Source organism: Xyrauchen texanus, chromosome 7, assembly GCF_025860055.1.
Source record: "Xyrauchen texanus isolate HMW12.3.18 chromosome 7, RBS_HiC_50CHRs, whole genome shotgun sequence".
Lineage (NCBI taxonomy): Eukaryota > Metazoa > Chordata > Actinopteri > Cypriniformes > Catostomidae > Xyrauchen > Xyrauchen texanus.
The window spans coordinates 14,647,413-14,672,406 of record NC_068282.1 but is presented as its reverse complement, the minus strand read 5'-3'; the positions used below and the strand labels follow the sequence as shown (position 1 = coordinate 14,672,406).

At 39.8% G+C, this 24,994-nt stretch overlaps 1 protein-coding gene across 1 annotated transcript; it reads left to right on the top strand.

Annotated features, from left to right (window-relative positions):
• The first annotated feature begins 1,865 nt into the window (after positions 1-1,865).
• Positions 1,866-24,738, top strand: LOC127646180 (protein kinase C delta type-like). The gene is made up of 18 exons (XM_052129668.1): positions 1,866-2,429; positions 8,420-8,548; positions 15,801-16,000; positions 16,088-16,154; positions 16,841-17,000; positions 17,113-17,144; positions 18,151-18,236; positions 18,317-18,446; positions 19,238-19,338; positions 19,423-19,513; positions 19,596-19,723; positions 19,823-19,996; positions 21,758-21,849; positions 21,968-22,030; positions 22,182-22,320; positions 22,418-22,606; positions 22,718-22,846; positions 23,305-24,738. The coding sequence occupies exons 2-18, from the start codon at positions 8,440-8,442 to the stop codon at positions 23,461-23,463; spliced, it is 2,049 nt and encodes a 682-aa protein (XP_051985628.1). The 5' UTR covers positions 1,866-2,429; positions 8,420-8,439; the 3' UTR covers positions 23,464-24,738.
• The last annotated feature ends 256 nt before the right edge of the window (positions 24,739-24,994 follow it).

Below are 24,994 nucleotides of genomic sequence, written 5' to 3'. Positions count from 1 at the left end.
TTTGTGCTTGTGTTTGTATCTGCTTTTTAAAGCTGCACGTAACCGACAAAGTTTACATTCTTGTTTTAGTGCAACAGGTTATTGACAGGTGAGGAGTGGCAATTCACTGATGTCTGGGACGCATTCAGGACAGATAGTGTTTACAACTGAAATGCGTTGTGGTCACATGTGGTTTTGACCACATACTTACGTGGTTGTTGTGATCTGATAACAAAACCTTTTAGACCTGTATTTAAGGCTGACCACTTGTGATAGGTTCACCTTAATACCTGGTGTAAACGGGGTCATAATCTACTGAAAGTGTATTCGTGTCTGTACATTATTTCGAAATGCTAATGCCATCCAGTTTCTCTGCCCAAACTGTTGTTAAATGAACAGAGTATACTTTATAGATGGTTTATATATGTACTGTGAATTATACATGGCCTGATCAAAACTGATCTCTATAAAAAAGCTGCATGCTACTGTGCATGGAAAAACTGATAGTTCTGGTTCTGGATACTGATTGGTCAATAGATGTCCTTTATTCATGATAAAGCACAGCAACATATCAACATTCTATTTACTGTCAGGGACTATTTCTTTTTGCAAAAGGATACCATTTAATGATTTTACTTAAAGAAAATAAAATCTTAATTAGCACTTGTGTCCTTAATTAGATAGTAACCATTTTATAAAAGCAATAAGACTATCAAGGCTGTGCCACTCATTATTTTCACATGTAAATTAGCTTTTGATTCGCTGCAAATCTTTGCCAGACGTTTGCAGCTTTTCACCGGTTGTGGTGAACCTGCAACGAACCTTTGGCAACGATAGACGATTTTGGTAAGTCATGGCTGAATGGGTTTCAGACACTCCACTTTGTGTTGTACCAAACAATTGCCTTCAGCCACAATATACACATTATAACTTAAACATACATTCTTTCTAGTTCCTTTTGATTTATTATAGTTTGTTTTATGACAGTCTGTTTTCCTTTAAGTGTTTAAATACTCTTAAAATGCTACTGCTATGAGTGTAAGTACTAAAGTATTTACACTCTTCATTGGTATGTGGTGAGTGGACGAAAATTTGCTTCTGTTTTACAAGACACATAATGCATCAATTATCTGTCACAACACAAAGTTGCTTACAGTGTTCTGTATGCTTGTGTAAGTCTCTCTCTCTCTCTCTCTCTCTCTCTCTCTGTGTGTGTGTGTGTGTGTGTGTGTGTGTGTGAGTGTCTGTGTGTGTGTGTATGTGTGTGTGTGTGTGTGTGTGTGTGTGTGTGTGTGTGTGTGTGTGTGTGTGTGCGCGCGTGCGTGTTTGTGTGTGCTTATAGTTTGGGGACAAATCTGACCCTGATCTCTTTGGGAACATTTTTAAATGTACTCATTTGGAAAAACAATCTATGCATGATTTAAATAATGATTTTTATAATTCCAATCATGCTAAACGTTTTCTGTTAGTTTTAGATTTAGTATGTGGGTTATGGTTAGTTTATAGTAAGTTTATATAAGTAGCTTTATATAAAAACAATAGAAGTCTAAGGTGTGTCTCCGTTTAAATAGCTGAGCAAACATGTGTGTTTTTTCCATGTCCTCAGTTAAGATTAGAATCTGTCAGTGTTCTTTTTCTAACACAAAAATGCATGCACATTGTAATAATATCATTTTAAAATAATTTAATTATTGTTGTGCTAATGTAACTTATAACAATACACCATTTATCTGTTCTGCACCAGATACACACACACACATAGGCTCTGCAACATACTGTTGTTTCTTTCTTTTCTTCTTTTTTTAAATCTCACCCACACACTTAAATCTAGGACATACACACTGCGGACCAAATGGAGGAGGAAAGCAGGACAAGCCTACACGCGCACACATATAGAAGGAACGTTTACATTTATGTTTTCGCATTTAGCATCCATCATATACAGTTGTATGGGCTTTCAGCGTGTTTTATAGATGACATTCCATAACAAAGAGAAACCAGACACAGGGTCTGCTTCTCATCTCGACACATCTATAAATCACCAGCCACCACCATCACCGCGTTTCTCTCTCGCGCGCGCCTATGTGTCCAGCTTTGGAAAAACGCTGGCATAATATCAATAGAGATCATCTGGGGTAGGTGAACCACTCGTGTACAACACACGATTACTTTGCAAAGAGGTCACGAAAAATATCAAAATTCAGATAAACACAGGACGAACTGATACAGACGGTGACAGCACACTTGTGCTGACTTTATTCAGCGCATAGTGGCATCTCAATAAGCTACGCGAGCGCTGGAGAGAAGAGGGATCGCGTGAAGAAAGAGTGCACCTGTGCGACGTCACTCCGCCCTACTTTACTCACTGAACTCAGAGAGTTCACGTTTACTTCCTCAATCACTGAACAAAGTAGACGGCTCAGAGAAACGTCGCTTTCTTCGCAGGAGAGGTAAGTAGTTACATGATTCTTCTTGGATCGTTTGATCGAGTGTTGTTTGATTTTGACAGAACATCGCTAGTATGGTGTTTTTAAATGTCTGACATATTTTTTTCCTCCTAATTTTCCGATTGATGCGCTCGAGCGTTTTTGGCGGAGGAAAAAACAGCCACATTAGACCTCAAGCATTCTCCGCGCCGAAATATTTATTGCTTCTAGTGAGCTGATACGGTAGGTTTTATATCGCGGTGTGTTTCTCAAAAGAAGCCTGCCATTTAAGATAACTTCAGATGTCATATGTTAAGTAGGGGCTCAGTGGAAACCGCAGTGCAGACTACACTTATAACTCTCGTGTAGGCTGCTGTCTACTCAACCTTGACAGATAGTAGCCTATAATGGAAAATCTTTTCACTCTTTTATCTTGATAGTGATACTAACAACTCGTTTTTATTCGTTAGAGCTGGTTACCTAGACTGAATATTGGGCATTACAGTTGGTGTGCAGCATTTTAGGGCATCACAGGAGCTCCTGATGGCCATAAATGCCTATGGTGCCCCAACATGCTGTCTAGGTAGGCAGCTCTCAAGGTTTTGAGGCTCAGCAACAGGCTATTTATTTATGTTCTACTGGGCTGTCAGTAAAATTCTAGTAGCCCAGTACACAACTGATGACTTTGAAGTAAAATACCACTGACAGTCTGACACTCTTCTCTACAAAATATCAATAATTATTGATCTAAATCACAGTACAGATGGAGCGTGGTTCTAGTGATTATGGGGGGTGGGGGGCATGGTTATTGCTGGTGGGGGTTTGTTGACAGACTGACTCCAATGAATGATATATCACTGGTTTTGCCTTCGTTGTATAATATATGGCTAGTGTTTAAACTGTTTACAGTGGACATGCATATTGCTGTGGTTGAAAAGTTTAAGTTACACCATACCACTATTTCAGGGGTACCGATAGTTCCTTCCTATCCCATACATTAGTGTGTGTGCAACTGTGGACATCAGTTATGCAACAGTCAGCATGCATAGACAATTGTGGAATGCAGGCACATTAGTTTTGCTTGTGCTGTCACCAGCGTTACCTATATGAACAGAAAGGGCCCCAGAATTGATTATTTATTTTATTTAATGCATCACCACTGGCAGACCGCTAATTTACACTTCGTCTTCCGCATGCAATTATGTTAATGAAGCTCACACCTGAAAATCACTGGAAAAATTGGCTAGTGTGTCGCTGCCTTAAGCCTGTCGGTAATGGTGCGACAACACTAGACCTCTCGCATTATAATTAGAGCTGTCAGAATTAATGTGTTAACTCATGGGATGAATTAAAAAAGACGAAAATGTTAATTTTACTTGATCACGATTAACACATTTAACATTAATACAGCATAAGCCAACATAAACACTTGTTGGAAGGGTGGAACTTTGTAATGTGTCTGCCCAGAGTAATTTTTTCAGTGATCAAATGATGGAGAAAGGAACTCTTAGCACTATTTGATGTACAAAACAAGCCCAGATGGGACTTGTGATAATAATCAAGTATTTTCTCAGCCTATGTAAGGTGCCTTTTAATTACCACAGAGGCACGCGAAGTCTATCACCATCATTCGCAGAATGAGATATTTTTGTCTGCAAGTGCATTTCATGTGGAGTTCAAAGCGACACTTGACGCTGGCCTTGACGCCCTGATGCGAATGATGCACACGGCTCCACGATTGCTGTTGCAAAGTGGATAACCACATTATTAATCTACCGGCAGATTAATAATGTAAAGGATGAGAATTTAAGAGATTTAATGCCTATTGCAATGGATATACAACCTATTGGGAGATTAGTTCTTTCAATTAGTCAAACTCTGACTTAAGGTGCGTACACACTGCCAGCGACATCGTGCGCAACAGCGACTACCATTCATTTTCAATGCGAGCACAGCGACTTCCGGCGACACGAGCTGTCGCGACCGTTGGCGCTAGATGTGGGCGTGTCCAGCGACGTGACAAAGTTGAGAAAAGTTCAACTTTGGAGCGACTAACAGAAGCGACAGCCAATAGGAGAGACGACGGGAGAGCTCTCTCTCTCTCAGCTCCTGCAGTAACGGAAAGATGGATGAAAGGATTGTTTTATTATATTCCCTAAGATGGAAATAAACGCATTTTGACGGGAAAATAAGGATATTTAGTCAAATTTTAGCTCTTATAAAATCTTTGACTCATTTTAATTAACTACAAAAAATTATGCAATTAATTGCATTTAAACATTTTAAGTGGCCGACAGCACTTATAATATATTAATATAACAGCCAGTGTTGGGTGTAATTGGATTACAAAGTAATTAGTTACTGTAATCTAATAACTTTTTAGGCTCAAAAAGTAGTGTAACACATTACATTTTAAATTCTTGAAATCAGTTACAGTTACTGACTTGAAATGAAAGTAATTACTTTTAAGTACATTACTTGTGTTTCAAGTACTTCTAAAAAAATATTATTTATGTAATACAATTAAAATGTGAATTTGTTTAATCATATGTACGTCTGTTTGCGTTTCTGTGTTTTTAGTGTGTCGCTGGGTGGTTTCCAGGGCGTTGCTTGGTGATTAGAGTATACTTGGTGGTTGATTTAAAAAAAAGCCCACCCATTCATTTCTAGATATTGCTTGGGTCTCTCCTTTAGTGAATGCTATACAATTTATTTCGGCTGTTTTATCCTTCACCAGGTGAAAATTGTAAGTTGGATTGCTTATAAAAGTGATTATGTATGCACATGGAGTCTGTTAACCACACCTGCCTATCCAGTATATCTCTCTTTACACACACTCTCCCTCGCTCTCTTTCTCTGTCACACACACACACACACACACACACACACACACACACACACACACACACACACTTAGTCTCTCTTTGGCAGAATCAAGTGAGTTAATTAATAAAAAAATAGACATGATTCATTTTGTGTGTGTGTTTGTGGTTATCTTCGTAAGAGTGGCTCTGGCATGTCATGGGTTGTTTCAAAATCGATTTCATACTGTGCTGCAAGCTTATGTTATTGACACAGGTCGTCCACACAGCTGATTCATTAGCTTTTACACACGCATACGCATACACATACACACACCCATGTCAGAAATTTCCTTTTTTAACGTGTAATATTTGCTCCCTGGAAATTATTTTTATTTGACATAAAAACATAGCATCAAATACTTTTAATTTGACCATTTCAAAGGTTCTTAATCTGAATAATTATAGGTGTTATCTATTAAATTAAATCAAATCGTCATTAAATACAAAAGAGGCAATATATAATGCACAAGATATTATAACAAAGTAAGTGGTTTGCTGAATACATATTTAATAGTTGGCTGTCTGGTCCTAGTGTTCACTACGAGGAAATTGTCATGACCCTGATACAACAGGCGCTTTAGGTTTTAGAATGAGGTGATGTGGCTTGTTTGAACTGTTTCTGTGCTGACATGCTTTGGGCATGTTTCGACAAGTGAGCTTCCTAATTGAACCACTGCAGAAATTTGTTTGTGTTTGGACGGGTGTGTTCAAATCTGTCTTATTCTTAGACACTGTATTGCAACACATAGTCTAAAGTCCAGTACAATACAATTCACATTCATGAGTGCGTGTATGTGCACATATATAAATTTCATAAGTTTGCATGTGTGCGTGTTTGTTATGAAGTTTCTACATTACAGTCAAAGCCTTAGTCATATCATTGGCTTTAAACCTAAGTCAGTGGAGCCCTGATGTTATACAATAAGACTGATACATTTTAACTCCAATCATTCTGATAACCTATAAAGCTCACCTGGGTCATGTTGAGAAATTCCAGATGTTCAGCTCAACAAGTTATGATAATGTAACAGGCATAATGATTGAAAATAAATGCCTTGTATTGTGTAATAACATTTTATTGTTGGCAATGGCTTTTACTGTGGTAAGGTTACAGATTACCTTTTGTATGAGAACTTGAGGTAAATTCTGAATGGCATGCTACTCGTAGAGTCGTCCTAGGCAAAGGCAAACATTGAATCCCTTCACAAAGGGCGCTTCTATAAGGCGGTCAGCTAAGTTTACATACAATGGTCACTTAAAGTATTTTGCTGTTTATGATCCTGGGTGGCGCATCATCGTGATTCATTTTTAAACCTGAGGTGATTTATTTTTTTGATTTGTTTTTAATCGCTTGATTGTTCTCGTACACCCAAGGAATATTAACTGAAGATTTTCCTTGCTTAGAAAAGTTTAATTTACTACAGCACTTTTAACAGCTACACTTGGGGCCAAAAGTGTTGAATAATGTACAGATTTTGCTCTTATGGAAAGTGGCATTCAACTGATCACAATGTTTAGTTAGGACATTAATTACGTGAAAAATTATGTTTACAATTTGAAAAAAAATCTGAACTTCTTAAACTACTTCAAAGAGTTTTCATCAAAAAGTCCTCCATATGCAGCAGACAGGTTTGCAGATCCTTGGCATTCTAGCTGTCAGTTTGTCCAGATACTCAGGTGACATTTCACCTTGTAGCACTTGCCATAGATGCGGCTGTCTTGTCAGGCACTTCTCATGCACCTTACAGTCTAACTGATCCCATAAAATTCAGTGGGGTTAAGATCCATAACACTCTTTTCCAATTATCTGTTGTCCAGTGTCTGTGTTTCTTTGCCCACTCTAACCTTTTCTTTTTGGTTTCAAATGTGGCTTTTTCTTTGCAATTCTTCCCATAAGGCCTGTACCCCTGAGTCTTCTCTTAACTGTTGTACATGAAACTGGTGTTGAGCAGGTAGAATTCAATGAAGCTGGCAGCTGAGGACATCTATTCCTCAAACTAGAGCCTCTGATGTACTTATCCTCTTGTTTAGTTGTACATCTGGGCCTTCCACATCTCTTTCTGTCCTTGATAGAGCCAGCTGTCCTTTTGTCTTTGTAGACTAAAGTGTATACCGTTTGTATGAAATCTTCAGTTTTTTGGCAATTTCAAGCATTGTATATATAGCCTTCATTCCTCAAAACAATCATTGACTGATGAGTTTCTTGAGAAAGCTCTTTCTTTTTTTGCAATTTTTGACCTAATATTGACCTTAAGACATGCCAGTCTATTGCATACTGTGACAACTCAAAAACAAACACAAAGACAATGTTAAGCTTCATCTAATGAACCAAATAGCTTTCAACTATTCTTGAAATAATGGCAAGTGATTTTCTTCAAGTGATGGCTGCTGGAAATGGGGCCTGTCTAGATTGTATCAAAAATGACTTTTTTCGAATAGTGATGGTGCTGTTTTTTACATCAGTGATGTCCTGACTATACTTTGATAAGTTTGTGGTGAATAAAAGTACCAATTTCTTTCCATAAGAGCAAAATCTGTAAATTTATACCAAACTTTTGGCCACCGGTGTATAAATATGAACTGATACTAATTTATCAATGTAATATTCAGAGGGTTCTAATTGCTTTAAATATTTGTATTTGTCATATTTAAAGTGCTTTAAAATCAATTTGAGTACAATTCTCATAGACTTTCGTTTGTTGGACTAACAACATTGTAGCTGCAGTGGTATGGAATAAAATGCAGATGTAGACCCTTTTCATCCTACCATGCCTGAACTGAAATGTTAAATACAAAACCTGAGAAGCCATGAAAAATTATTACAGAACAATTACCAGAATAGAACACTCAACTATTAGGTAAAATGATTGACCACACCAAAAGTCATACAGAGATGGTCTCTGAGACTAAATTGTATGCTCTGCAGTAAACGTGTTGAATAAAGTTTGAATGAGCTTCAAGTACACAGTAGCTTCCTATATTGCAATAAAATTATCTAGTTCTAAACTGAAAATGAAGCAACGTTTGCAGCATGTATTAGCCTATTTCCTTTGTGATGTACACAATAGCCTTGTAATGACATTTTGCTTCATCACTGAACAAGTCACATAACCGAAAAGTAATAAGATTTGTTGTCTGTGTCTTTTTTAGGTTGTGTCTGAGGGGTTGCCATGGCCCCTTTCTTGAGAATTGCGTTTAATGCCTTTGAACTTGGCACATTCTCTCCAATGGCTGAGGCACCTTTCTGTGCTGTCAAAATAAAGGAAGCTTTTAGCACTGGTGAGTAATTGTTGTTACACTGGTGTGTGTAATTATTGTATGTATGTATGTACATTTGCAGTATGCAACTGTTTAAAATAAAAATTGGAAGCAACATAGACTAATTTATATACATATTTTTCTTAACTCATTATTTGATTGGACTGCCAATGGTTAAAGTATTTAAAAAATGTGAATATACCTGTCTTTTTTTCTGAGATGATAAATAGATGGCACTAAATTTATTGTGCAACGTAATGAGGTAATATTTCAGCGATATAGCTTACTATGGTTAAAATGTTTATTGCTACATACTGCTGTACTTACTACTTTAAAAAATCGTATACATTATTTCATGTGCTGTATGCTAGAACTGACCCTTCACTGACCCCCAACCCCCCCAACCGAGATTTGCTATGAACAACACAGTTTTTGGCAAAATATTCTCATAAATGTAATTAATAATGTTCTTTAATATGCTGGAATGAAGAGTGATAAACATTTGTAAAAGAAATTGTTGAAAGGGTCGTGACACACACTTTTATTTATTTTTTATAATTTATATTATTATCTTCCCTAAGGTCCACTTAGAATGTAAAGTTTTTTGCACCAAACAGTCATAATTTTGTCATATATAATAATTATCCACCATTTTTCTGGCCCTCTGTCTGAAATGCTCTGTTTTAAGCTGGCTAGTCTTTTAAGACTAATGTAAATGCCCACTGTTGTGAACTGGACTTCACATCTTACATTTTCTCTGTTTGTAAACAGAGCCTTCCAAGCCTTTCAAACAGCACAGCACCAAGACAGCGCAGCTGAATGGGAATGGGGGATTCCCTTTAGAGTTATAACTTGACATTGTGTCTTTTAAAAGCAGTGCAAGATGTATTAAAACAGGCAAAGCCATTTGTCTAGTGCACGTTTATGTAGAAAAACATTTAAATACAGACAGGCACATGAGGGTGTCCTGTGTAATTCCATTTTGGATGAATCTCCAATGACAGGCCCATCTCGCTCCACTTCAACTGTGTGACTGTCTGAGCACCAGTTTGCGGTGCCAAGGGTGCAATGATGGAAAAATAGGCATTGCATATGTAGATGTATTTGGTCCTTTTGATGTCACAATTCCACGAAATCCAAACTAGCTGTTTTTGCAGCTTGGTTTAAATAAATGCTAAATTAATTATTATTTTAAAAATAATAATAAATTAATCTTTTTCTATTCATTTTTTTTATTAACTTACAGTATGTTTTTATAGTACAGACCTCTTATATGTTAAAAGATCAAAGTAAATTAGATTACTCATGTAATGACCCATTTAAATTACACAGTAATTTGATTGAAAACTGTGGAGACTGTGAATCAGAATGGAGGCAAATGATTATCATAGACACTTAAAAAGAGAAATGGACATTTAATAGTGATTACACACCTGATAACATTAATGCAAACAGAACTGCTCATAATGTCTCATAGCACATCACTATGATGCTGTGAACTCTTTATTTACTGTCGCCTTTTATTAAGACCTGAATTTATACACAAATTAATTAACATTAAGTTTTTATCTTTCATTTACTTTTAAGGTACCTAGTGTCATTATTGGTGTGTATTTTACTTTACAATTTATGGATCATTTATATAAAATTCAGCTTAAAACTACTCAAACATACATTACTCCTTTTAGACTCTTGTTAGAAAAAAGCAAGCACTTGTCAGAGAAATGGCGGGAAGCAACAGTTGCTAAGATAGGTGTTAGGAATTCCTTGTCTTGTTTCACTGTTGCCCTTTGTCTGCCACCTTTGCATTCCTTAGTTTTCACTTTTGTCTTTTGGTTAGCCTTCGTGTTCACTTGTCATTGTTTAGAACTACACTTCCCAGAATCCACCTGCCATCTTCACTGCCATTTTGTTCATTGTTTTCACCTGTATCTCATTCAGTCATCACTCACTGTGTATTTAAGCCCTGCTTTTTGTTCACCCCTTGTCGTTCGTTGAATGTTGTTGTTAGCCTGGTATGTGTTCCCTGCCCGTGTTTTCTAGTTTTCTAGTTTTCTAGTTTTCTAGTTTTCTAGTTTTCTAGTTTTCTAGTTTTCTAGTTTTCTAGTTTTCTAGTTTTCTAGTTTTCTAGTTTTCTAGTTTTCTAGTTTTCTAGTTTTCTAGTTTTATTTCCCCGTTGAGGGTTTTTCCTTTGTTCCCGTGTTTTGTGTACCCGCCTTGTTTATTTTTCTAATAAAGTTTAAACTGCTTTTGGATCCGCATCTCCTCGTCTGCTTCGCTGCCTCCATTCATAACAGAACGAACGAACAAACATGGATCCAGCGGTTTGAAAAGCGAGCTGTCAGCTGCTCAGCCTTAGTCAGGGAAATCGTCCGGTGGAGGACCACATCCGCGATTTCCTCGCGATTGCGAGTGCCACCGAATTCCCTGACTCCGACCTGGTGGGGTTTTTCCGGGCGAGCCTGAACAGTGCGCTCAAGGAGCGGTTGCCACAGGCAACGCGCGGCTGGACGCTCCACGCGTTCGTGGAGGAGACTCTGCTGGCCTGCGGTTCACCGTTTACTGTGGGCGTCATCGAGCAGAACCCTGCCACTCCTCCCACAGTGGTAACTCTCCCTTCGCCCGTGGTTCGTCCCTTCACGCCTACCACGGCCAACGAGCCAGCCCGGCGGAGGAGGAGAAGAGGAAAGGCTTCTGCTCCCCAGTCTCCACCTGCCATGGTCAGCGAGCCAGGCCCACGCTTGCCCCGGTCTGCGAGCCAGAGCCCTCGTCAGCTACGGTCAGCGAGCCAGAGCCCTCGCCTGCCCCGGTCTGCGAGCCAGAGCCCTCGCCTGCCCCGGTCTGCGAGCCAGAGCCCTCGCCTGCCCCGGTCAGCGAGCCAGAACCCTCGCCTGCCCCGGTCTGCGAGCCAGAGCCCTCTTCATCCACGGTCAGCGAACCCAAGCCAGCGCATACCACAGTCACCCAGCCAGAGCCTGTCGCCTCAGAGGTCAGTGAGCCAGTACCTGTCGCCTCAGAGGTCAGTGAGCCAGTACCTGTCGCCTCAGAGGTCAGTGAGCCAGTACCTGTCGCCTCAGATGTCAGTGAGCCAGCGCCTGTAGCCTCGACCGTCCCTGAGCCAGCGCCTGTAGCCTCGACCGTCCCTGAGCCAGCGCCTGTAGCCTCGACCGTCCCTGAGCCAGCCTGTAGCCTCGACCGTCCCTGAGCCAGCGCCTGTAGCCTCGACCGTCCCTGAGCCAGCGCCTGTAGCCTCGACCGTCCCTGAGCCAGCCTGTAGCCTCGACCGTCCCTGAGCCAGCCTGTAGCCTCGACCGTCCCTGAGCCAGCCTGTAGCCTCGACCGCTCGGCTAATGCCAATAGCCTGGACTGACCAAAAGCCAGCTGCCAAGCTGCCTCGGCTCCAGAGCTCGCCTCGAGCTTCCTAGAGCTCTCCAGAGCTCGCCTCGAGCCTCCGAGCTCCGAGCCTCCCGAGCTTTCCAGAGCTCCGCCTCCCGAGCTTTCCAGAGCTCCGCCTCCCGAGCTTTCCAGAGCTCCGCCTCTCGAGCCTCCCAGGGCTCCGCCTCTCAAGCCTCCCAAGCTTTCCAGAGCTCCGCCTCTCGAGCCTCCCAGGGCTCCGCCTCTCAAGCCTCTCGAGCCTCCCAGGGCTCCGCCTCTCGAGTCTTCCAGGGCTCCTCTTGAGCCTCCCAGGGCTCCGCCTCTCAAGTCTCCCGAGCCTCCCAGGGCTCCGCCTCTCAAGTCTCCCGAACCTCCCAGGGCTCCTCTCGAACCTCCCAGTGCTCCGCCTCTCAAGCCTCTCGAGCCTCCCAGGGCTCCACCCCTCAAGTCTCTCGAGCCTCCCAGGGCTCCACCCCTCAAGTCTCTCGAGCCTCCCAGGGCTCCACCCCTCAAGTCTCTCGAGCCTCCCAGGGCTCAGCCTCTCGAGCCTTCCAGGGCTCCGCCTCTCAAGTCTCCCGAGCCACCCAGGGCTCCTCCTCCCAAGCCTCCTAGGGCTCCGCCTTCCAGGGCTCCATCTCTCAAATCTCTCGAGTCTGCCAGGGCTCCTCCTCCCGAGATTCCCAGGGCTCCGCCTCCTGAGCCTCCCTCTGCTCTGCCTCCTGAGCCTCCCACGGCTCTGCCCCCTGAGCCTCCCGAGCTTTCCATGGTTCCTCCTCCCTCGGCTCTGCCTCCTGAGCCTCCCACGGCTCCGCCCCCTGAGGCCTCTGAGCCTCCAGAGCCTCCCTCAGCTGAGCCTCCTGCGGCTCCGCGTCCCGAGCCTCCTGCGGCTCCGCGTCCCGAGCCTCCTGCGGCTCCGCGTCCCGAGCCTCCTGCGGCTTCGCCTCCCGAGCCTCCTACGGCTTCACCGCCAGAGCCTTCCAGGTCACTGCCTTTGTGGCCTCCTCCCAGGCCTCCTGACCCTGTTCCCGTCCTGTGGCCTTCCCCCAGGCCTCCTGACCCGGTCCCTGTCCTGTGGCCTCCTCCCAGGCCTCCTGACCCTGTTCCCGTCCTGTGGCCTCTTCCAAGGCCCCCTGACCCAGTCCCTGTCCTGTGGCCTCCTCCCAGACCTCCTGACCCAGTCCCTGTCCTGTGGCCTCCTCCCAGGCCCCCTGACCCTGTTCCCGTCCTGTGGCCTCCTCCCAGGCCCCCAGACCCAGTCCCTGTCCTGTGGCCTCCTCCCAGGCCTCCTGACCCAGTCCCTGTCCAGTGGCCTCCTCCCAGGTTCCCCAAACCTGTCCTTGCCCGGTGGCCAGCTCCCAGTCCACCTGAACCTGTCCTTGCCCTTTGTGCCCCCTTGGACTTCCTGCCTGCCCTTTGTTCCCCCTTGGACTTCCTGTCTACCCTTCGTTGCCCCCTGGACTGCCTGTGTGCCCGTCGTTGCCCCCTTGGTCTGTCTGCCCACCACAAGCTCCCCCCCCAGTCAATGGACATTTTTTGTTTTATATTGATCGTCTGGAATCCGATCCTTGAGGGGGGGGGGGGCTATGTTAGGAATTCCTTGTCTTGTTTCACTGTTGCCCTTTGTCTGCCACCTTTGCATTCCTTAGTTTTCACTTTTGTCTTTTGGTTAGCCTTCGTGTTCACTTGTCATTGTTTAGAACTACACTTCCCAGAATCCACCTGCCATCTTCACTGCCATTTTGTTCATTGTTTTCACCTGTATCTCATTCATCACTCACTGTGTATTTAAGCCCTGCTTTTTGTTCACCCCTTGTCGTTCGTTGAATGTTGTTGTTAGCCTGGTATGTGTTCCCTGCCCGTGTTTTCTAGTTTTATGTTTTATTTCCCCATTGAGGGTTTTTCCTTTGTTCCCGGGTTTTGTGTACCCGCCTTGTTTATTTTTCTAATAAAGTTTAAACTGCTTTTGGATCCGCATCTCCTCGTCTGCTTCGCTGCCTCCATTCATAACAATAGGATTGACCAGAAATGCTTTTAAGGTGGGGCTTAGTGAACATTCCCATTAAACCTGTAAAATATTGAGATGTCCCCAGCAAGCCATGTCCTTCATAAAGTCAATGGAGTAAGTTATTTTGTGGTACTCTCGTTGCAGCCGAGTGGGCCTGACTGAACATTCAATTGACCATCAGAGGAAACTGGAAGCCTTTTTTTGTTTCTTTTTATGCTGGTTCAGCCTAGCGGCTGGAGTTTGTCTTGTGGAATAGGTCTACTTCGGTTCTTTGTGCTAGTAGAGGGAGTTAAATGTATATTTGTTTTGTTTTCCTTTGTCAACTATTTGAATAAATAAAAAATGTTAATAGGAAAAAATATACTTGAATGAAATTACTTAATTACTGTTTTTTTGTATATATTTGTGATAAACTCACATAGAGACATGCGATAAACTCCATCTCAATGTGAAACTGCACTTGTCACAAACGCATGAAGACACATTGACCTGATATCATGTTGAACTCGTAACAAAGAACACATTGTGATTGATGAAATGAGGCAGAGCTATATAGATAATAGATTCACATGTGCACTGGACACGAACTCTATGAGAAAGAGCAGGGAGATTTCATAGAGCTGTGTATATTTGAGAGCATACGTTCAGTTTTGTGTAAGAACAAAGGAAATCCACTAATGAGCGGAAAGATTCAAACCGGTACATGTATGTGTTCTCGCATTATATGCATTTGTTCACACATTTAATAGTATTATAATGCCATAAAGCTATGGTTTATTAAGCTAGTCTAGGGTCCATTAAGCTATTCATTTTAATTTATCTCGACAATACATTTTATTGTATTTATGCATTTTACTTCGTGAATTTATAATCAGTCTCCATGCCTCCCCTGACAAGCTCTGGTGCCCCCCTGGGGAGGTGTGGCTCCCAATTTGAAAACAGTGGCTCTACATGCATGCAACAAAATCTGTTGTATGCAGTATACTAGATGTGTACTGCCTCCTGGTGAAAGTTTTCATGCTCTTTTGGAAGTAGACCTTGTAATATTATTTTGAAAATGAAAATGTATACTGCCTTGCACAAGTATTTTTTGCTGTGAGATCTTTGCTGATTTTGATAAAGTAACAATAATGTTAATACGTAAATATTGTTACTGATATTTCAAAATGAGTGTTTGCTGAATTAAGGCAACTTGTGCTTGGTTAAAAAATTTTTTATAGAAAAATCAAAACATGTTGAAATGCATGAATCAAATATGGTACAACAGGCTTTTTAGGTACTGTGTATCTCTATCATAATTAATGTCCACCACAATAAAAAAACAAAGAGCTTTTAAAAATAGTGATATCAGTTTTATAAGATATATTTAAAGTGGGAATTGATATTTATGTGTAGATTTTATACAGTAAATGCGGCTTGCTCTGTCATTATAATGATCTCATTGTTTTACATTACACACTATTATTATGGCATCTTACTACGACCTCCTGAGACCCAGAAAAAAAAATATTTGATTCGATATGCAAAATTGTAAATTCATGCATTTATATTGACAATGGAGAAGTTGTTGTTATAGTTGCCATGGCCAAACTCCCAAACATTTGTATCTCTGAAAAAGCCCAGGGAGTCCTCTTAAGGTACCCCAAGATTTACTTCTGTGGCATGTATGAGCATGCCACAGAAGTAAGAGAAACTTAAATACAAAAGTCCTTTACAAAAATGAATTGCTGAATTCTGTTCAATATATATACTGTAAAAAAAATCTAATGTAATTTTGTCTGTGGGTTCAGAAAAGGCTCCATTTAATAAAAAATGGACTTTTACTGTATTTAAATTGTCAGGCTTTATAGGGTTAAGATTATGCCTGATAACTTTTCCACCTTTCTTTTTAAGAGCGAGGGAAAACGTTGATCCAAAAGAAGCCCACCATGTTTCCTGCCTGGCTATCCAGTTTTGATGCTCATATTTATGAGGGACGTGTCATACAAGTACTGCTCATGAAAACTGCAGAGGAACCATTAGCTGAAGTCACAGTGGGTGTGTCCGTATTGGCAGAACGCTGCAAGAAAGCTAATGGACGTGCCGAATTTTGGGTATGTAATCAAATGTTGTACTTTTATTTGTGTTTGTGTGTTCGCTTTGTGAACTGTGTATGATTAAAACTCTCACCCCATTTTCAGGTTGATTTGCAACCTTCAGGGAAGGTTATGATGTCTGTACAGTTATTTTTGGAGGATTCAGATACAGGTTAGACACTACAACTCTTTTTCTCTGTACGGTAATGTCATTAAATGTTCACGATCCAGAAAGTCATTGACTAATGCCAAGTGCAGTTGCATTAATTGCAGTGAGTTGAGTCATTCTTATCTGGTGTGTGTGTGTGTGTGTGTGTGTGTGTGTGTGTGTGTGTGTGTGTGTGTGTGTGTGTGTGTGTGTGTGTGTGTGAGTCCATTTGGACTCCCTTTAAATTCTGAGCATTGGAATGTCTCAGCAAACATGTCAGAACAGCTCATCCTTGGATTTCTTTGGTCTTTTTCACTCATTCTTTGCAGCCTTTACCTCTCTTGTGTTTTATAGTGCTTCACTTTAAGAATACATCTAAACTCTAAATATTCCACTTCAGATTTTGCATTTGTGTATAATAATGCACAGCACATTGTAAAATTGTAACCAAATATTCAAGTTTGGGGAGGGATGGGTATGTAAAACTTTAAGATTCATTCATCGAAAAACCCATATTGATCAGTCACTATTCTGAATACTGGGGTTGAGGCATTCCTCTCAACATATATGGTGGTTATGATGACCCTTGGACATAGTAACAACGCTATAAGGACATAAATATAACTTTAAATTGATGTCAAATAATTGTTCGTCATCTGCTTAGATCTGCTTTCATCCTGTCTTGTCTTTCTTATTCTCTTTATTCCCAGAGTGTCGTCGGTCAGTAATGTTGGAGGAGGAGGCACCTACTCTTAATCGTCGTCGTGGAGCTATTAAACAGGCTAAGATTCACATAATCAAGAACCATGAGTTTATCGCCACCTTCTTCAGACAGCCCACTTTTTGCTCTGTTTGCAGAGATTTTGTTTGGTGAGGTTTGAGTGTTCATATTTGTGTGTGTGCTTGAGTAGGATTCAGTTATGGATTTTATTATATTTACGTTACAGTTATGCTTAAACTATTCTCTTGTAATGCTCCCCAGGGGTCTCAATAAGCAAGGTTACAAGTGCCGACGTAAGTATATATTGCTGTTTTATTACAGTATGCTAAATACTCCCCCACGTACCAAGATTTCCATGGTTATGGGAAACCTGAAAACATAATGGAATATTAAAATTGTGTTTTCCAGGCCTGGAAAAAGAATGGAAATTAATACAATCTAATATGTCATGGAAATTATATAATTTGATCTCCTTATGCTCTTCTCTAAAATAATTAATTAACTAAACATGGCTCTTTTGAAGAGTAACACTTGCTCGTAAGCCATAGTGATGTCTGATTTGTGAGTGAATTGTTCATTTGAATGAATCGGTCAAACTGGTTTAGTTCAATTACTCAATTTTACACTGGTATACTTTAGTTAGACATTGGTTGTTTTCAGTTTCTATTTAAATACAATGTTCACATTTCTATTTATGTGTTGTATGCAAGTAAAGCAATTAATTCAGCTGATGCTTTTATATAAAGTGCACGGACAGTCCTCATAGAGCAGCCTGAGGTTAGATGTCTAGTTCATATCAAGGACACAGTGGTTATAGCTCCTAGATAATTTCTTAGTGTGTTTGAACCAACTTTTCTTTTTTTAAGCTTTACCACTCTGAACATACTGTGGAGTAATATAGAAAAATTGTGTCATACAGCAATATAGAGTACATTATTTTTTTTTTCAAGGTTATAACTCAATGTTTTGTTAAAATAAATAAATAAACATTTTATACTGGTCCATTGTACCTATATGTGTTTGTGTGTATAAACCATTTAAAAAGTAAATTATATATAAAATTATCTTTACAAGTAGTAGACGTCATCTGGGTCTTTTTCGACCTACATTTGCATTTAAGGGGAAGAAGGTTGCATGTACGTTCTGGGGATAAAAGGGGAAATCTGAATATTTTGATATCTATTGTCAATGACTATCAGCGTTATCCAGAATAAAGCCAACAGTGTGCACATGCACAGCCTCTGAAAACCTGTCTCAGTATCTCAATACCTTCTCAACAGTAATATTTTTCTCCCACAGAATGCAATGCGGCCATCCACAAGAAGTGTATTGATAAAATTATTGGAAGGTGCACAGGCACGGCAGCCAATAGTCGAGACACTATGGTATGTAGTGATATTATGTGTAAAACAGTATTTCATATTTTATTGTAACAAAGTCATTTCAAGTTTGTGTGTGCATGCAGTTCCAGAAGGAGCGTTTTAAGATTGACATGCCACATCGCTTTAAAAACTACAACTACATGAGTCCCACCTTTTGTGACCATTGTGGCAGTCTGCTGTGGGGTCTTGTCAAACAGGGCCTTAAATGTGAGGGTGAGTCTACCGTTTTTGATCCTGATTCACAAGGTCTCAATTTGAGTTTGAAACGATTTGATTCGATTCTGATTCATTTGGTTATGTTTCAGTTATAATGTCAAATTTGCTTGCATATGAAAATGTTCTCTCTGCAAATGCTGTAAATTATACAGGGAACCTTCTAACATGGTACACTATGCAAAATATATTTTTTAATTAATAATAAAAGACACAACAACAGGGCCCAAACTGCAGTTAATTTGCTATTTATTTATTTAACTGATTAAATAATTAACACAACCAAAACTGATGTAAATTTGAAAGTAAAAGATTTAAAGAATCAATATCAGAATTGTTCAAATGAATATCACGATAAATCAGAAAATCTATGTTTTTACCCAGCCCTATGGAAGGATGTCCATATTTAGCTGGCCATAAGTACTTTTTTACTAGCGATTAATCTGTATTTCGCATATTTTTTCCCCCTTTTGACATTATTTTGTTCCTCATATTTTTGTTTTGGTGAAAAGTGTCCCCACATGGAGAAAAAAAAAACATTTTTGATTGTGAATTTGCCATTGGGGTAAAAGTTGTTTGGAGGAGTATGACAGTCACTGATCTTGTCTTTAATCGACTGGTTGAATCTCGTTGATTTTATTTGCTAATGTTACACGTCTTACACGATTAATTTATTTCTTTTTAAACCATTTTAGGATGTTGTAATTTCTACAAAAGTTTACTGAATAAAGTGAACATGTACTTGCATTTGGCGCTTGTTTTCATGTTTGTAATTGTTTACTTTCTCTCAGACTGTTCCATGAATGTCCATCACAAGTGTCAGACTAAGGTGGCCAACCTTTGTGGCATTAACCAGAAACTACTGGCAGAGGCTCTTACTCAAGTTAGTCAGGTGTGTATGTACACAATTTTGGTTTAGAGTACAGAAAGAAAGTTATCAGGAATTGAAAGGCATTTTGTATATATGTTGCCATAGAAATCCACCAAAAGACCTGAAGAGAGACCCAACGCCCAGGATGTTGGCGTTTACCAAGATTTTAGCAAAAGCCCCGGACCTAATGATAATGGTTAGTATTTGTTGTGAATTGATAAATATGATAATTGCAAATATGATGATGATCTGATAGTAAAGATGTTTTATTCTAAAAGGGGCTCCTTATGCGCGTCTATGGGAGGGTTCGAGTCCTCGCCCCCCTTCTCGAATCACTCATCAAACACGTATCACTGCTGAGCAGTTCACTTTCCATAAAGTACTGGGCAAGGGAAGCTTTGGCAAGGTAACACACATCCTTTCTCTCAAACACACAGACACACATATTCAAATACATACATGTTCAAAGTCATGCGCACACAGATTGCGTCCTTTTCTCTGTCAGGTGTTGTTGGCTGAGCTAAAAGGCACTGGAGAATGGTTTGCAGTGAAGGCGTTGAAGAAAGACGTGGTGTTGATAGATGATGATGTGGAGTGCACCATGGTGGAGAAACGTGTGCTGGCTCTTGCTTGGGACAATCCGTTCCTTACACACCTATACTCCACTTTTCAAAGCAAGGTACACCTTAAACCAAGATTACACTACACGACTTGCAGTCGGTGCCCTGCGACTCACAATCTTGTTTTTTTTGTCGTGCTGGTGCGCATACAACAGGACTGTATTGGATCGACTACACAACCATTTGTCCCAGACTGAGGCCATGTGTAGACTGGTAAAAAGATGTGTTTTGGGTGATACAAATGCACACATGAGACATCAACATTACACCTGGTCGTCTCTTTTGACAACTTGTGTTTGGATTTCGAGGAGAAAGTCTCAGAATTTCATCAGGACATACATAAATTGTTATGTCTCAGTGTTTTACTGAATGATAATAAAGCACAAAAAAAAAAGTAAAAGACTAGAAAGAAAGTGCTAAAAACTGGCGCATAGTTCCTCTTGACTATACGCAAACATAATGTTTAGAGCAGAGCTGAGTTATTTTAGTGCAGTATGTGTAACTGAGCTTCTAATGTGCCTGCTGTGTCCTTATTTTGCATGTTCATGTATTTGCTTTTTTTATACATTTTCTGATCTTACCCTTTTAAATCTGCACATAACCAGTGAAAACCGTCCATTACAGCTAGCGTCCTCCCGTTTCAAACGGATCGCCCAAAATGCATCTTAAAATTAAGATAATTAAATTAATTCACAAACATGCGTAGTTTGTTCCTGATAACATGCCAACAAACATAATGCTCTCACCCGTTTTTATGCTTATTTGCGCTAACATGCAAAGGAAAATAAAAAACACTGAAAATAATAAATACAGCAGGTGGGCAGATGTGGGTAATGTTTTGTTTTATTTTCTAATAATTTTTTGTCTCCTGCTACCCAAACCTTGCTCTCCTTTTTCAACAAACATGAAAGAACGGCTTGTGCCCATTTTGTTATTTGTAAAAGGAAACATTTAAGGAAAAATAGATGAAAATAATAAAGACAGCGGGTAGGGAGATTTGGGTGAAGTTTTATTTTATTTTCTAATAATTTTTTGTCTTCTGCTTTCTAATACCATGCCCTCCTCTTGCACTCTCTCTGTATTTCATTGGTTGTGGCTCTTTGTCGGTCTCTCGCTTGTCGGGACAGTGCGCAGACCTGACAACAAGACGTCTAGATATCAAGATGTTTTGAAAACTGTTGTAGCGTCTGGGAGTCGTCTTGGCATGTCGCAGGAGTGCGCACACAACAAGAGTGTTCGTTGTGAGATCTGAGACTTCCCGTCGCAGACAAGTCGCCAACTCAAAACATCAAAGGAGGCGAGCTGGAGTCGTGTAGTGTACGCTAGGCTTCAGTACATGCATGTTTACACAAATAAACTGTGTTCAAACAAACATGCTCTCTTTGAAAAGTCACAATGTGCAAACAGTTCAATTGACACCTACTCTGCCATCTACTCCATTTTATTTGTAGCAGTCTTAGAATTTGACAAACGTCTATGTAGCTTCAAAGCCAAACACAACCACGCTGATATGGCAACTTTTAACCAACTGACAAAGGACTGACAAACAATTTGGACATTACGAGTTAAAAGTTGTTAAAAGTTGTTAAAATCGCTTATACTACAAACCATCACAGGATGAATCACTTACCCCATTTGGGTGAAATAAACCATATCACAGAACTTTCCCATCAACCGACTGTCTAATATAAATGTGATGGTACCAGATAACATGCATTACAAGGTCAAACACACCTATTTATTGTTTGACTAGCTATAGGTGCCATGTTGTTGTTAGCGTTACTATTTAAATGTATTCACTGCATGTTCATCTCTAACAGGAACACTTGTTCTTTGTGATGGAGTATCTGAATGGAGGAGACCTAATGTTTCATATTCAAGAAAAAGGACGCTTTGAACTTAACAGAGCCACGTATGTCACATGCATGCTTACACTATAACAATAGTTTGTATGTTTGTGAACCCTTACTTTTGTTAATGTTAATTGACTAAACTGGGTTATAGAGTAATTGTATAAAATCTACTGCCAGGTTCTATGCAGCTGAAATAGTGTGTGGCCTGCAGTTCCTCCATTCCAAAGGCGTTATTTACAGGTGCACATATACAGTACACACACACACACACACACACACACACACACAAAATCACACCAGTGTTTAGTTTTACTGACACATTACTTGATAGGACATTCATTGTGCAGCTTTCTGGTACATAATTTTCAATTTTGCACTCTCCCTTTGCTAGGGATATTAAGCTGGATAATGTGATGTTAGATGGTGAAGGTCACATAAAAATAGCTGATTTTGGAATGTGCAAGGAGAATGTGTTTGGGGAAAATCGGGCCACAACTTTCTGTGGAACTCCAGATTATATCGCACCTGAGGTATGAAACCCTATGATGTTGGCTTCTCAAACCAACAGTTCTCGTCTCATTCACGAGTCATTCAGGATTTGATGTGTTTGTGTGTGATAAATCACAGATTCTGTTAGGCCAGCAGTACTCGTTCTCAGTAGACTGGTGGTCATTTGGTGTGCTGGTGTATGAGATGCTCATTGGTCAGTCTCCATTCCACGGTGATGATGAGGATGAGCTGTTTGAATCGATCAGAATGGACACACCCAATTACCCCCGCTGGATCACAGTGGATACCAGAGACATGTTAGAAAGGGTACACACATACAACTACACACAGCCACAAAGTGGCACACTTACATTTTAAATGTGCAGTCTCTGCAATTTGTAATTCTTTGTTTTCCATCTTTCTTCGGTCTGTGTACAGTTGTTTGAGCGTAACCCGTCACGCCGTTTAGGGATTGTAGGTAATATCCGAGCTCACCTATTCTTCAAGACTATCAATTGGTCTGCTTTGGAAAGGAGAGAAGTTGAGCCCCCCTTCAAGCCAAAAGTGGTACGTTTTTTTTTCTCTCTCCTCATCAGTGTAGGGTGTATACAATATCAAAGTAATTAGTTACTGTAATCTAATTACTTTTGTGTGTGGGGGGGGGTATTGTAACTAATTACATTTTAAAATCTTTGTAATCAGATTACAGTCACTGACTTTCAATTCATTACTTGCATTACATTAGTACACAAGTACATTACATGTGCAAATGTAATATGTATAAAACTTTTAAAATATGAATTCATATGCATGTAACTTCAAAGTAAAATAATTAGTAATGTGATTACTTTTTAGATGAAGTTATGAGCAAAGTAATCTGATTATATTTTTAGAGAAGTGATCAGTCATTTGTAGTGGATCACTTAGTTGAGTAATTTACCCAACACTGCTCCTCATACTTCTTTTTCTGTCTGTCTTTGTTTCATAATACATTTACATTTTATCCTGCTTTTGTCTAATTGCAGAAATCTCCAAATGACTGCAGTAATTTTGACCGGGAGTTTTTGAGTGAGAAACCCCGCCTGTCACACTGCGAGAAAGGCCTGATTGATTCCATGGACCAGAGCGCTTTTGCCGGCTTCTCGTTCATTAATCCGAAAATGGAGCATCTCCTGCAAAAGTGACAAATTCACAATTGCTGTGATCAGGAAGAAAAAGATCTATAATGTACATGGGATCATAGTATTCAGCTTGTATAAACCAACTATGAGCACTTTCACAAATTCTTCCTTTAAAGGGATAGTAAAACTTCTGTCTCACCCTCATGTTTTTCCAGGTGTAAGGAAAAAATATACTTTCATTGCATCTTTTTTCCATTATATTTTGCCAGAACATATACTTTTTGTGTTTCATGAAATTAAGAAAGTCATAAGGGTTTGGAACAACATGAGGGTAGGTAAATGATGACATAATTATTCCTTTAATAGAACTCAAATCTTACTAAAGGAGACATGAAATCCTGACAGTCCTCTTCTAAAGGTCCTTCTAAAGTCCTCTTTTAAATACATTATTGCAGTCGTGTTTGATTTAGGGTGTCCAAAAATCTCAATACAACTTTTAACTTGTCCTTGCAAAGTTAAAGTGTTTGAAAATAACTGCTGGATTAGTACAAACTTGACAGTTAAGACTGCAGGGAGAGTGCTATTGGTTCAGTTAGGGTGAAAAAGCAGTTCAAAGAAATGTACAAAAAAAAATGTATAAATGGTTCAGAGATTATATACTGATATGATATGATTGATATGAATTTAAAGGTGCATGCTACAGTCATATTTGTGTTGTACCTTTCTGCTATGATGTGTGTGTGTGTGTGTGCGTGAGTGTGTGTGAGTGTGTGTGTGTGTGTGCGCGCGCGTGCGCTGTATTAAATATGTTTGCACAAAGAATCAACCACAATGTGTTTAGTATTTGCTTTTTAAAGTGTTAGATGAATATTAGTTTGAAAAAAGTCTATATCTGGTACAGCAATATAGCTGTCTTAGCTTTGTGTTTGATGTTTTAGTGTGTACGCCATTGCTGCATTTGAGATGTTTTATAAAATGTATGTATTAAGAGCAGATGATCAACAACATTCTCTGTCTTAGAATGATAAAAGTCACAGGGTCCAATAAATATTTTGAGGCTGAGAAAACTGACGTGGACTATAATTTGTATTTTCACTTAATTTTAGATCACTTTGGTCTCACTCTCCATTTGGTTTACTCTAATAATGTTATACCTAGATTAGAACCTGGATGAAATTCTACTATCTATTTATTAAATTAGTTTTGATTTGAATGACAGTTTTGCTTTGTGAGGGCAATACAGCAGTTTGTCAATGTTACAATTGTATCCTTAAGGATTGTTGTACAGTAACATTTAATGCATGAATATATATTACTCTATATAATAAATGAAACACTCTCCGAGTTGGTCTGTGTTCTTCATATTTTTAATAATTATGGTACTTTAATGTAAATATTCATGTAACCGTAATTAAAATTGCTGTAATTAAAAACACAGTCAGAATATTGTCATTAGCCTGAGATGTTAAACGACATAGTGTGCTGTTGCGCCCTTTACACTACGGTGGTTGGAGTGTGTCGCCACCTGGTGGTGAAATTTAGAAGAACATCAAATACCTTCATGCCAAACTGCCTCATTCAGTTTACATTTTAT

Coding starts and splice junctions, on each gene's coding strand:
- LOC127646180 (XM_052129668.1), top strand. CDS start 8,440: ATGGCCCCTTTCTTGAGAATTGCGTTTAATGCCTTTGAACTTGGCACA. Junction 19,339..19,422: donor CTCTTACTCAAGTTAGTCAG/GTGTGTATGTAC, acceptor ATGTTGCCATAG/AAATCCACCAAAAGACCTGA. Junction 19,514..19,595: donor CCCCGGACCTAATGATAATG/GTTAGTATTTGT, acceptor TTATTCTAAAAG/GGGCTCCTTATGCGCGTCTA.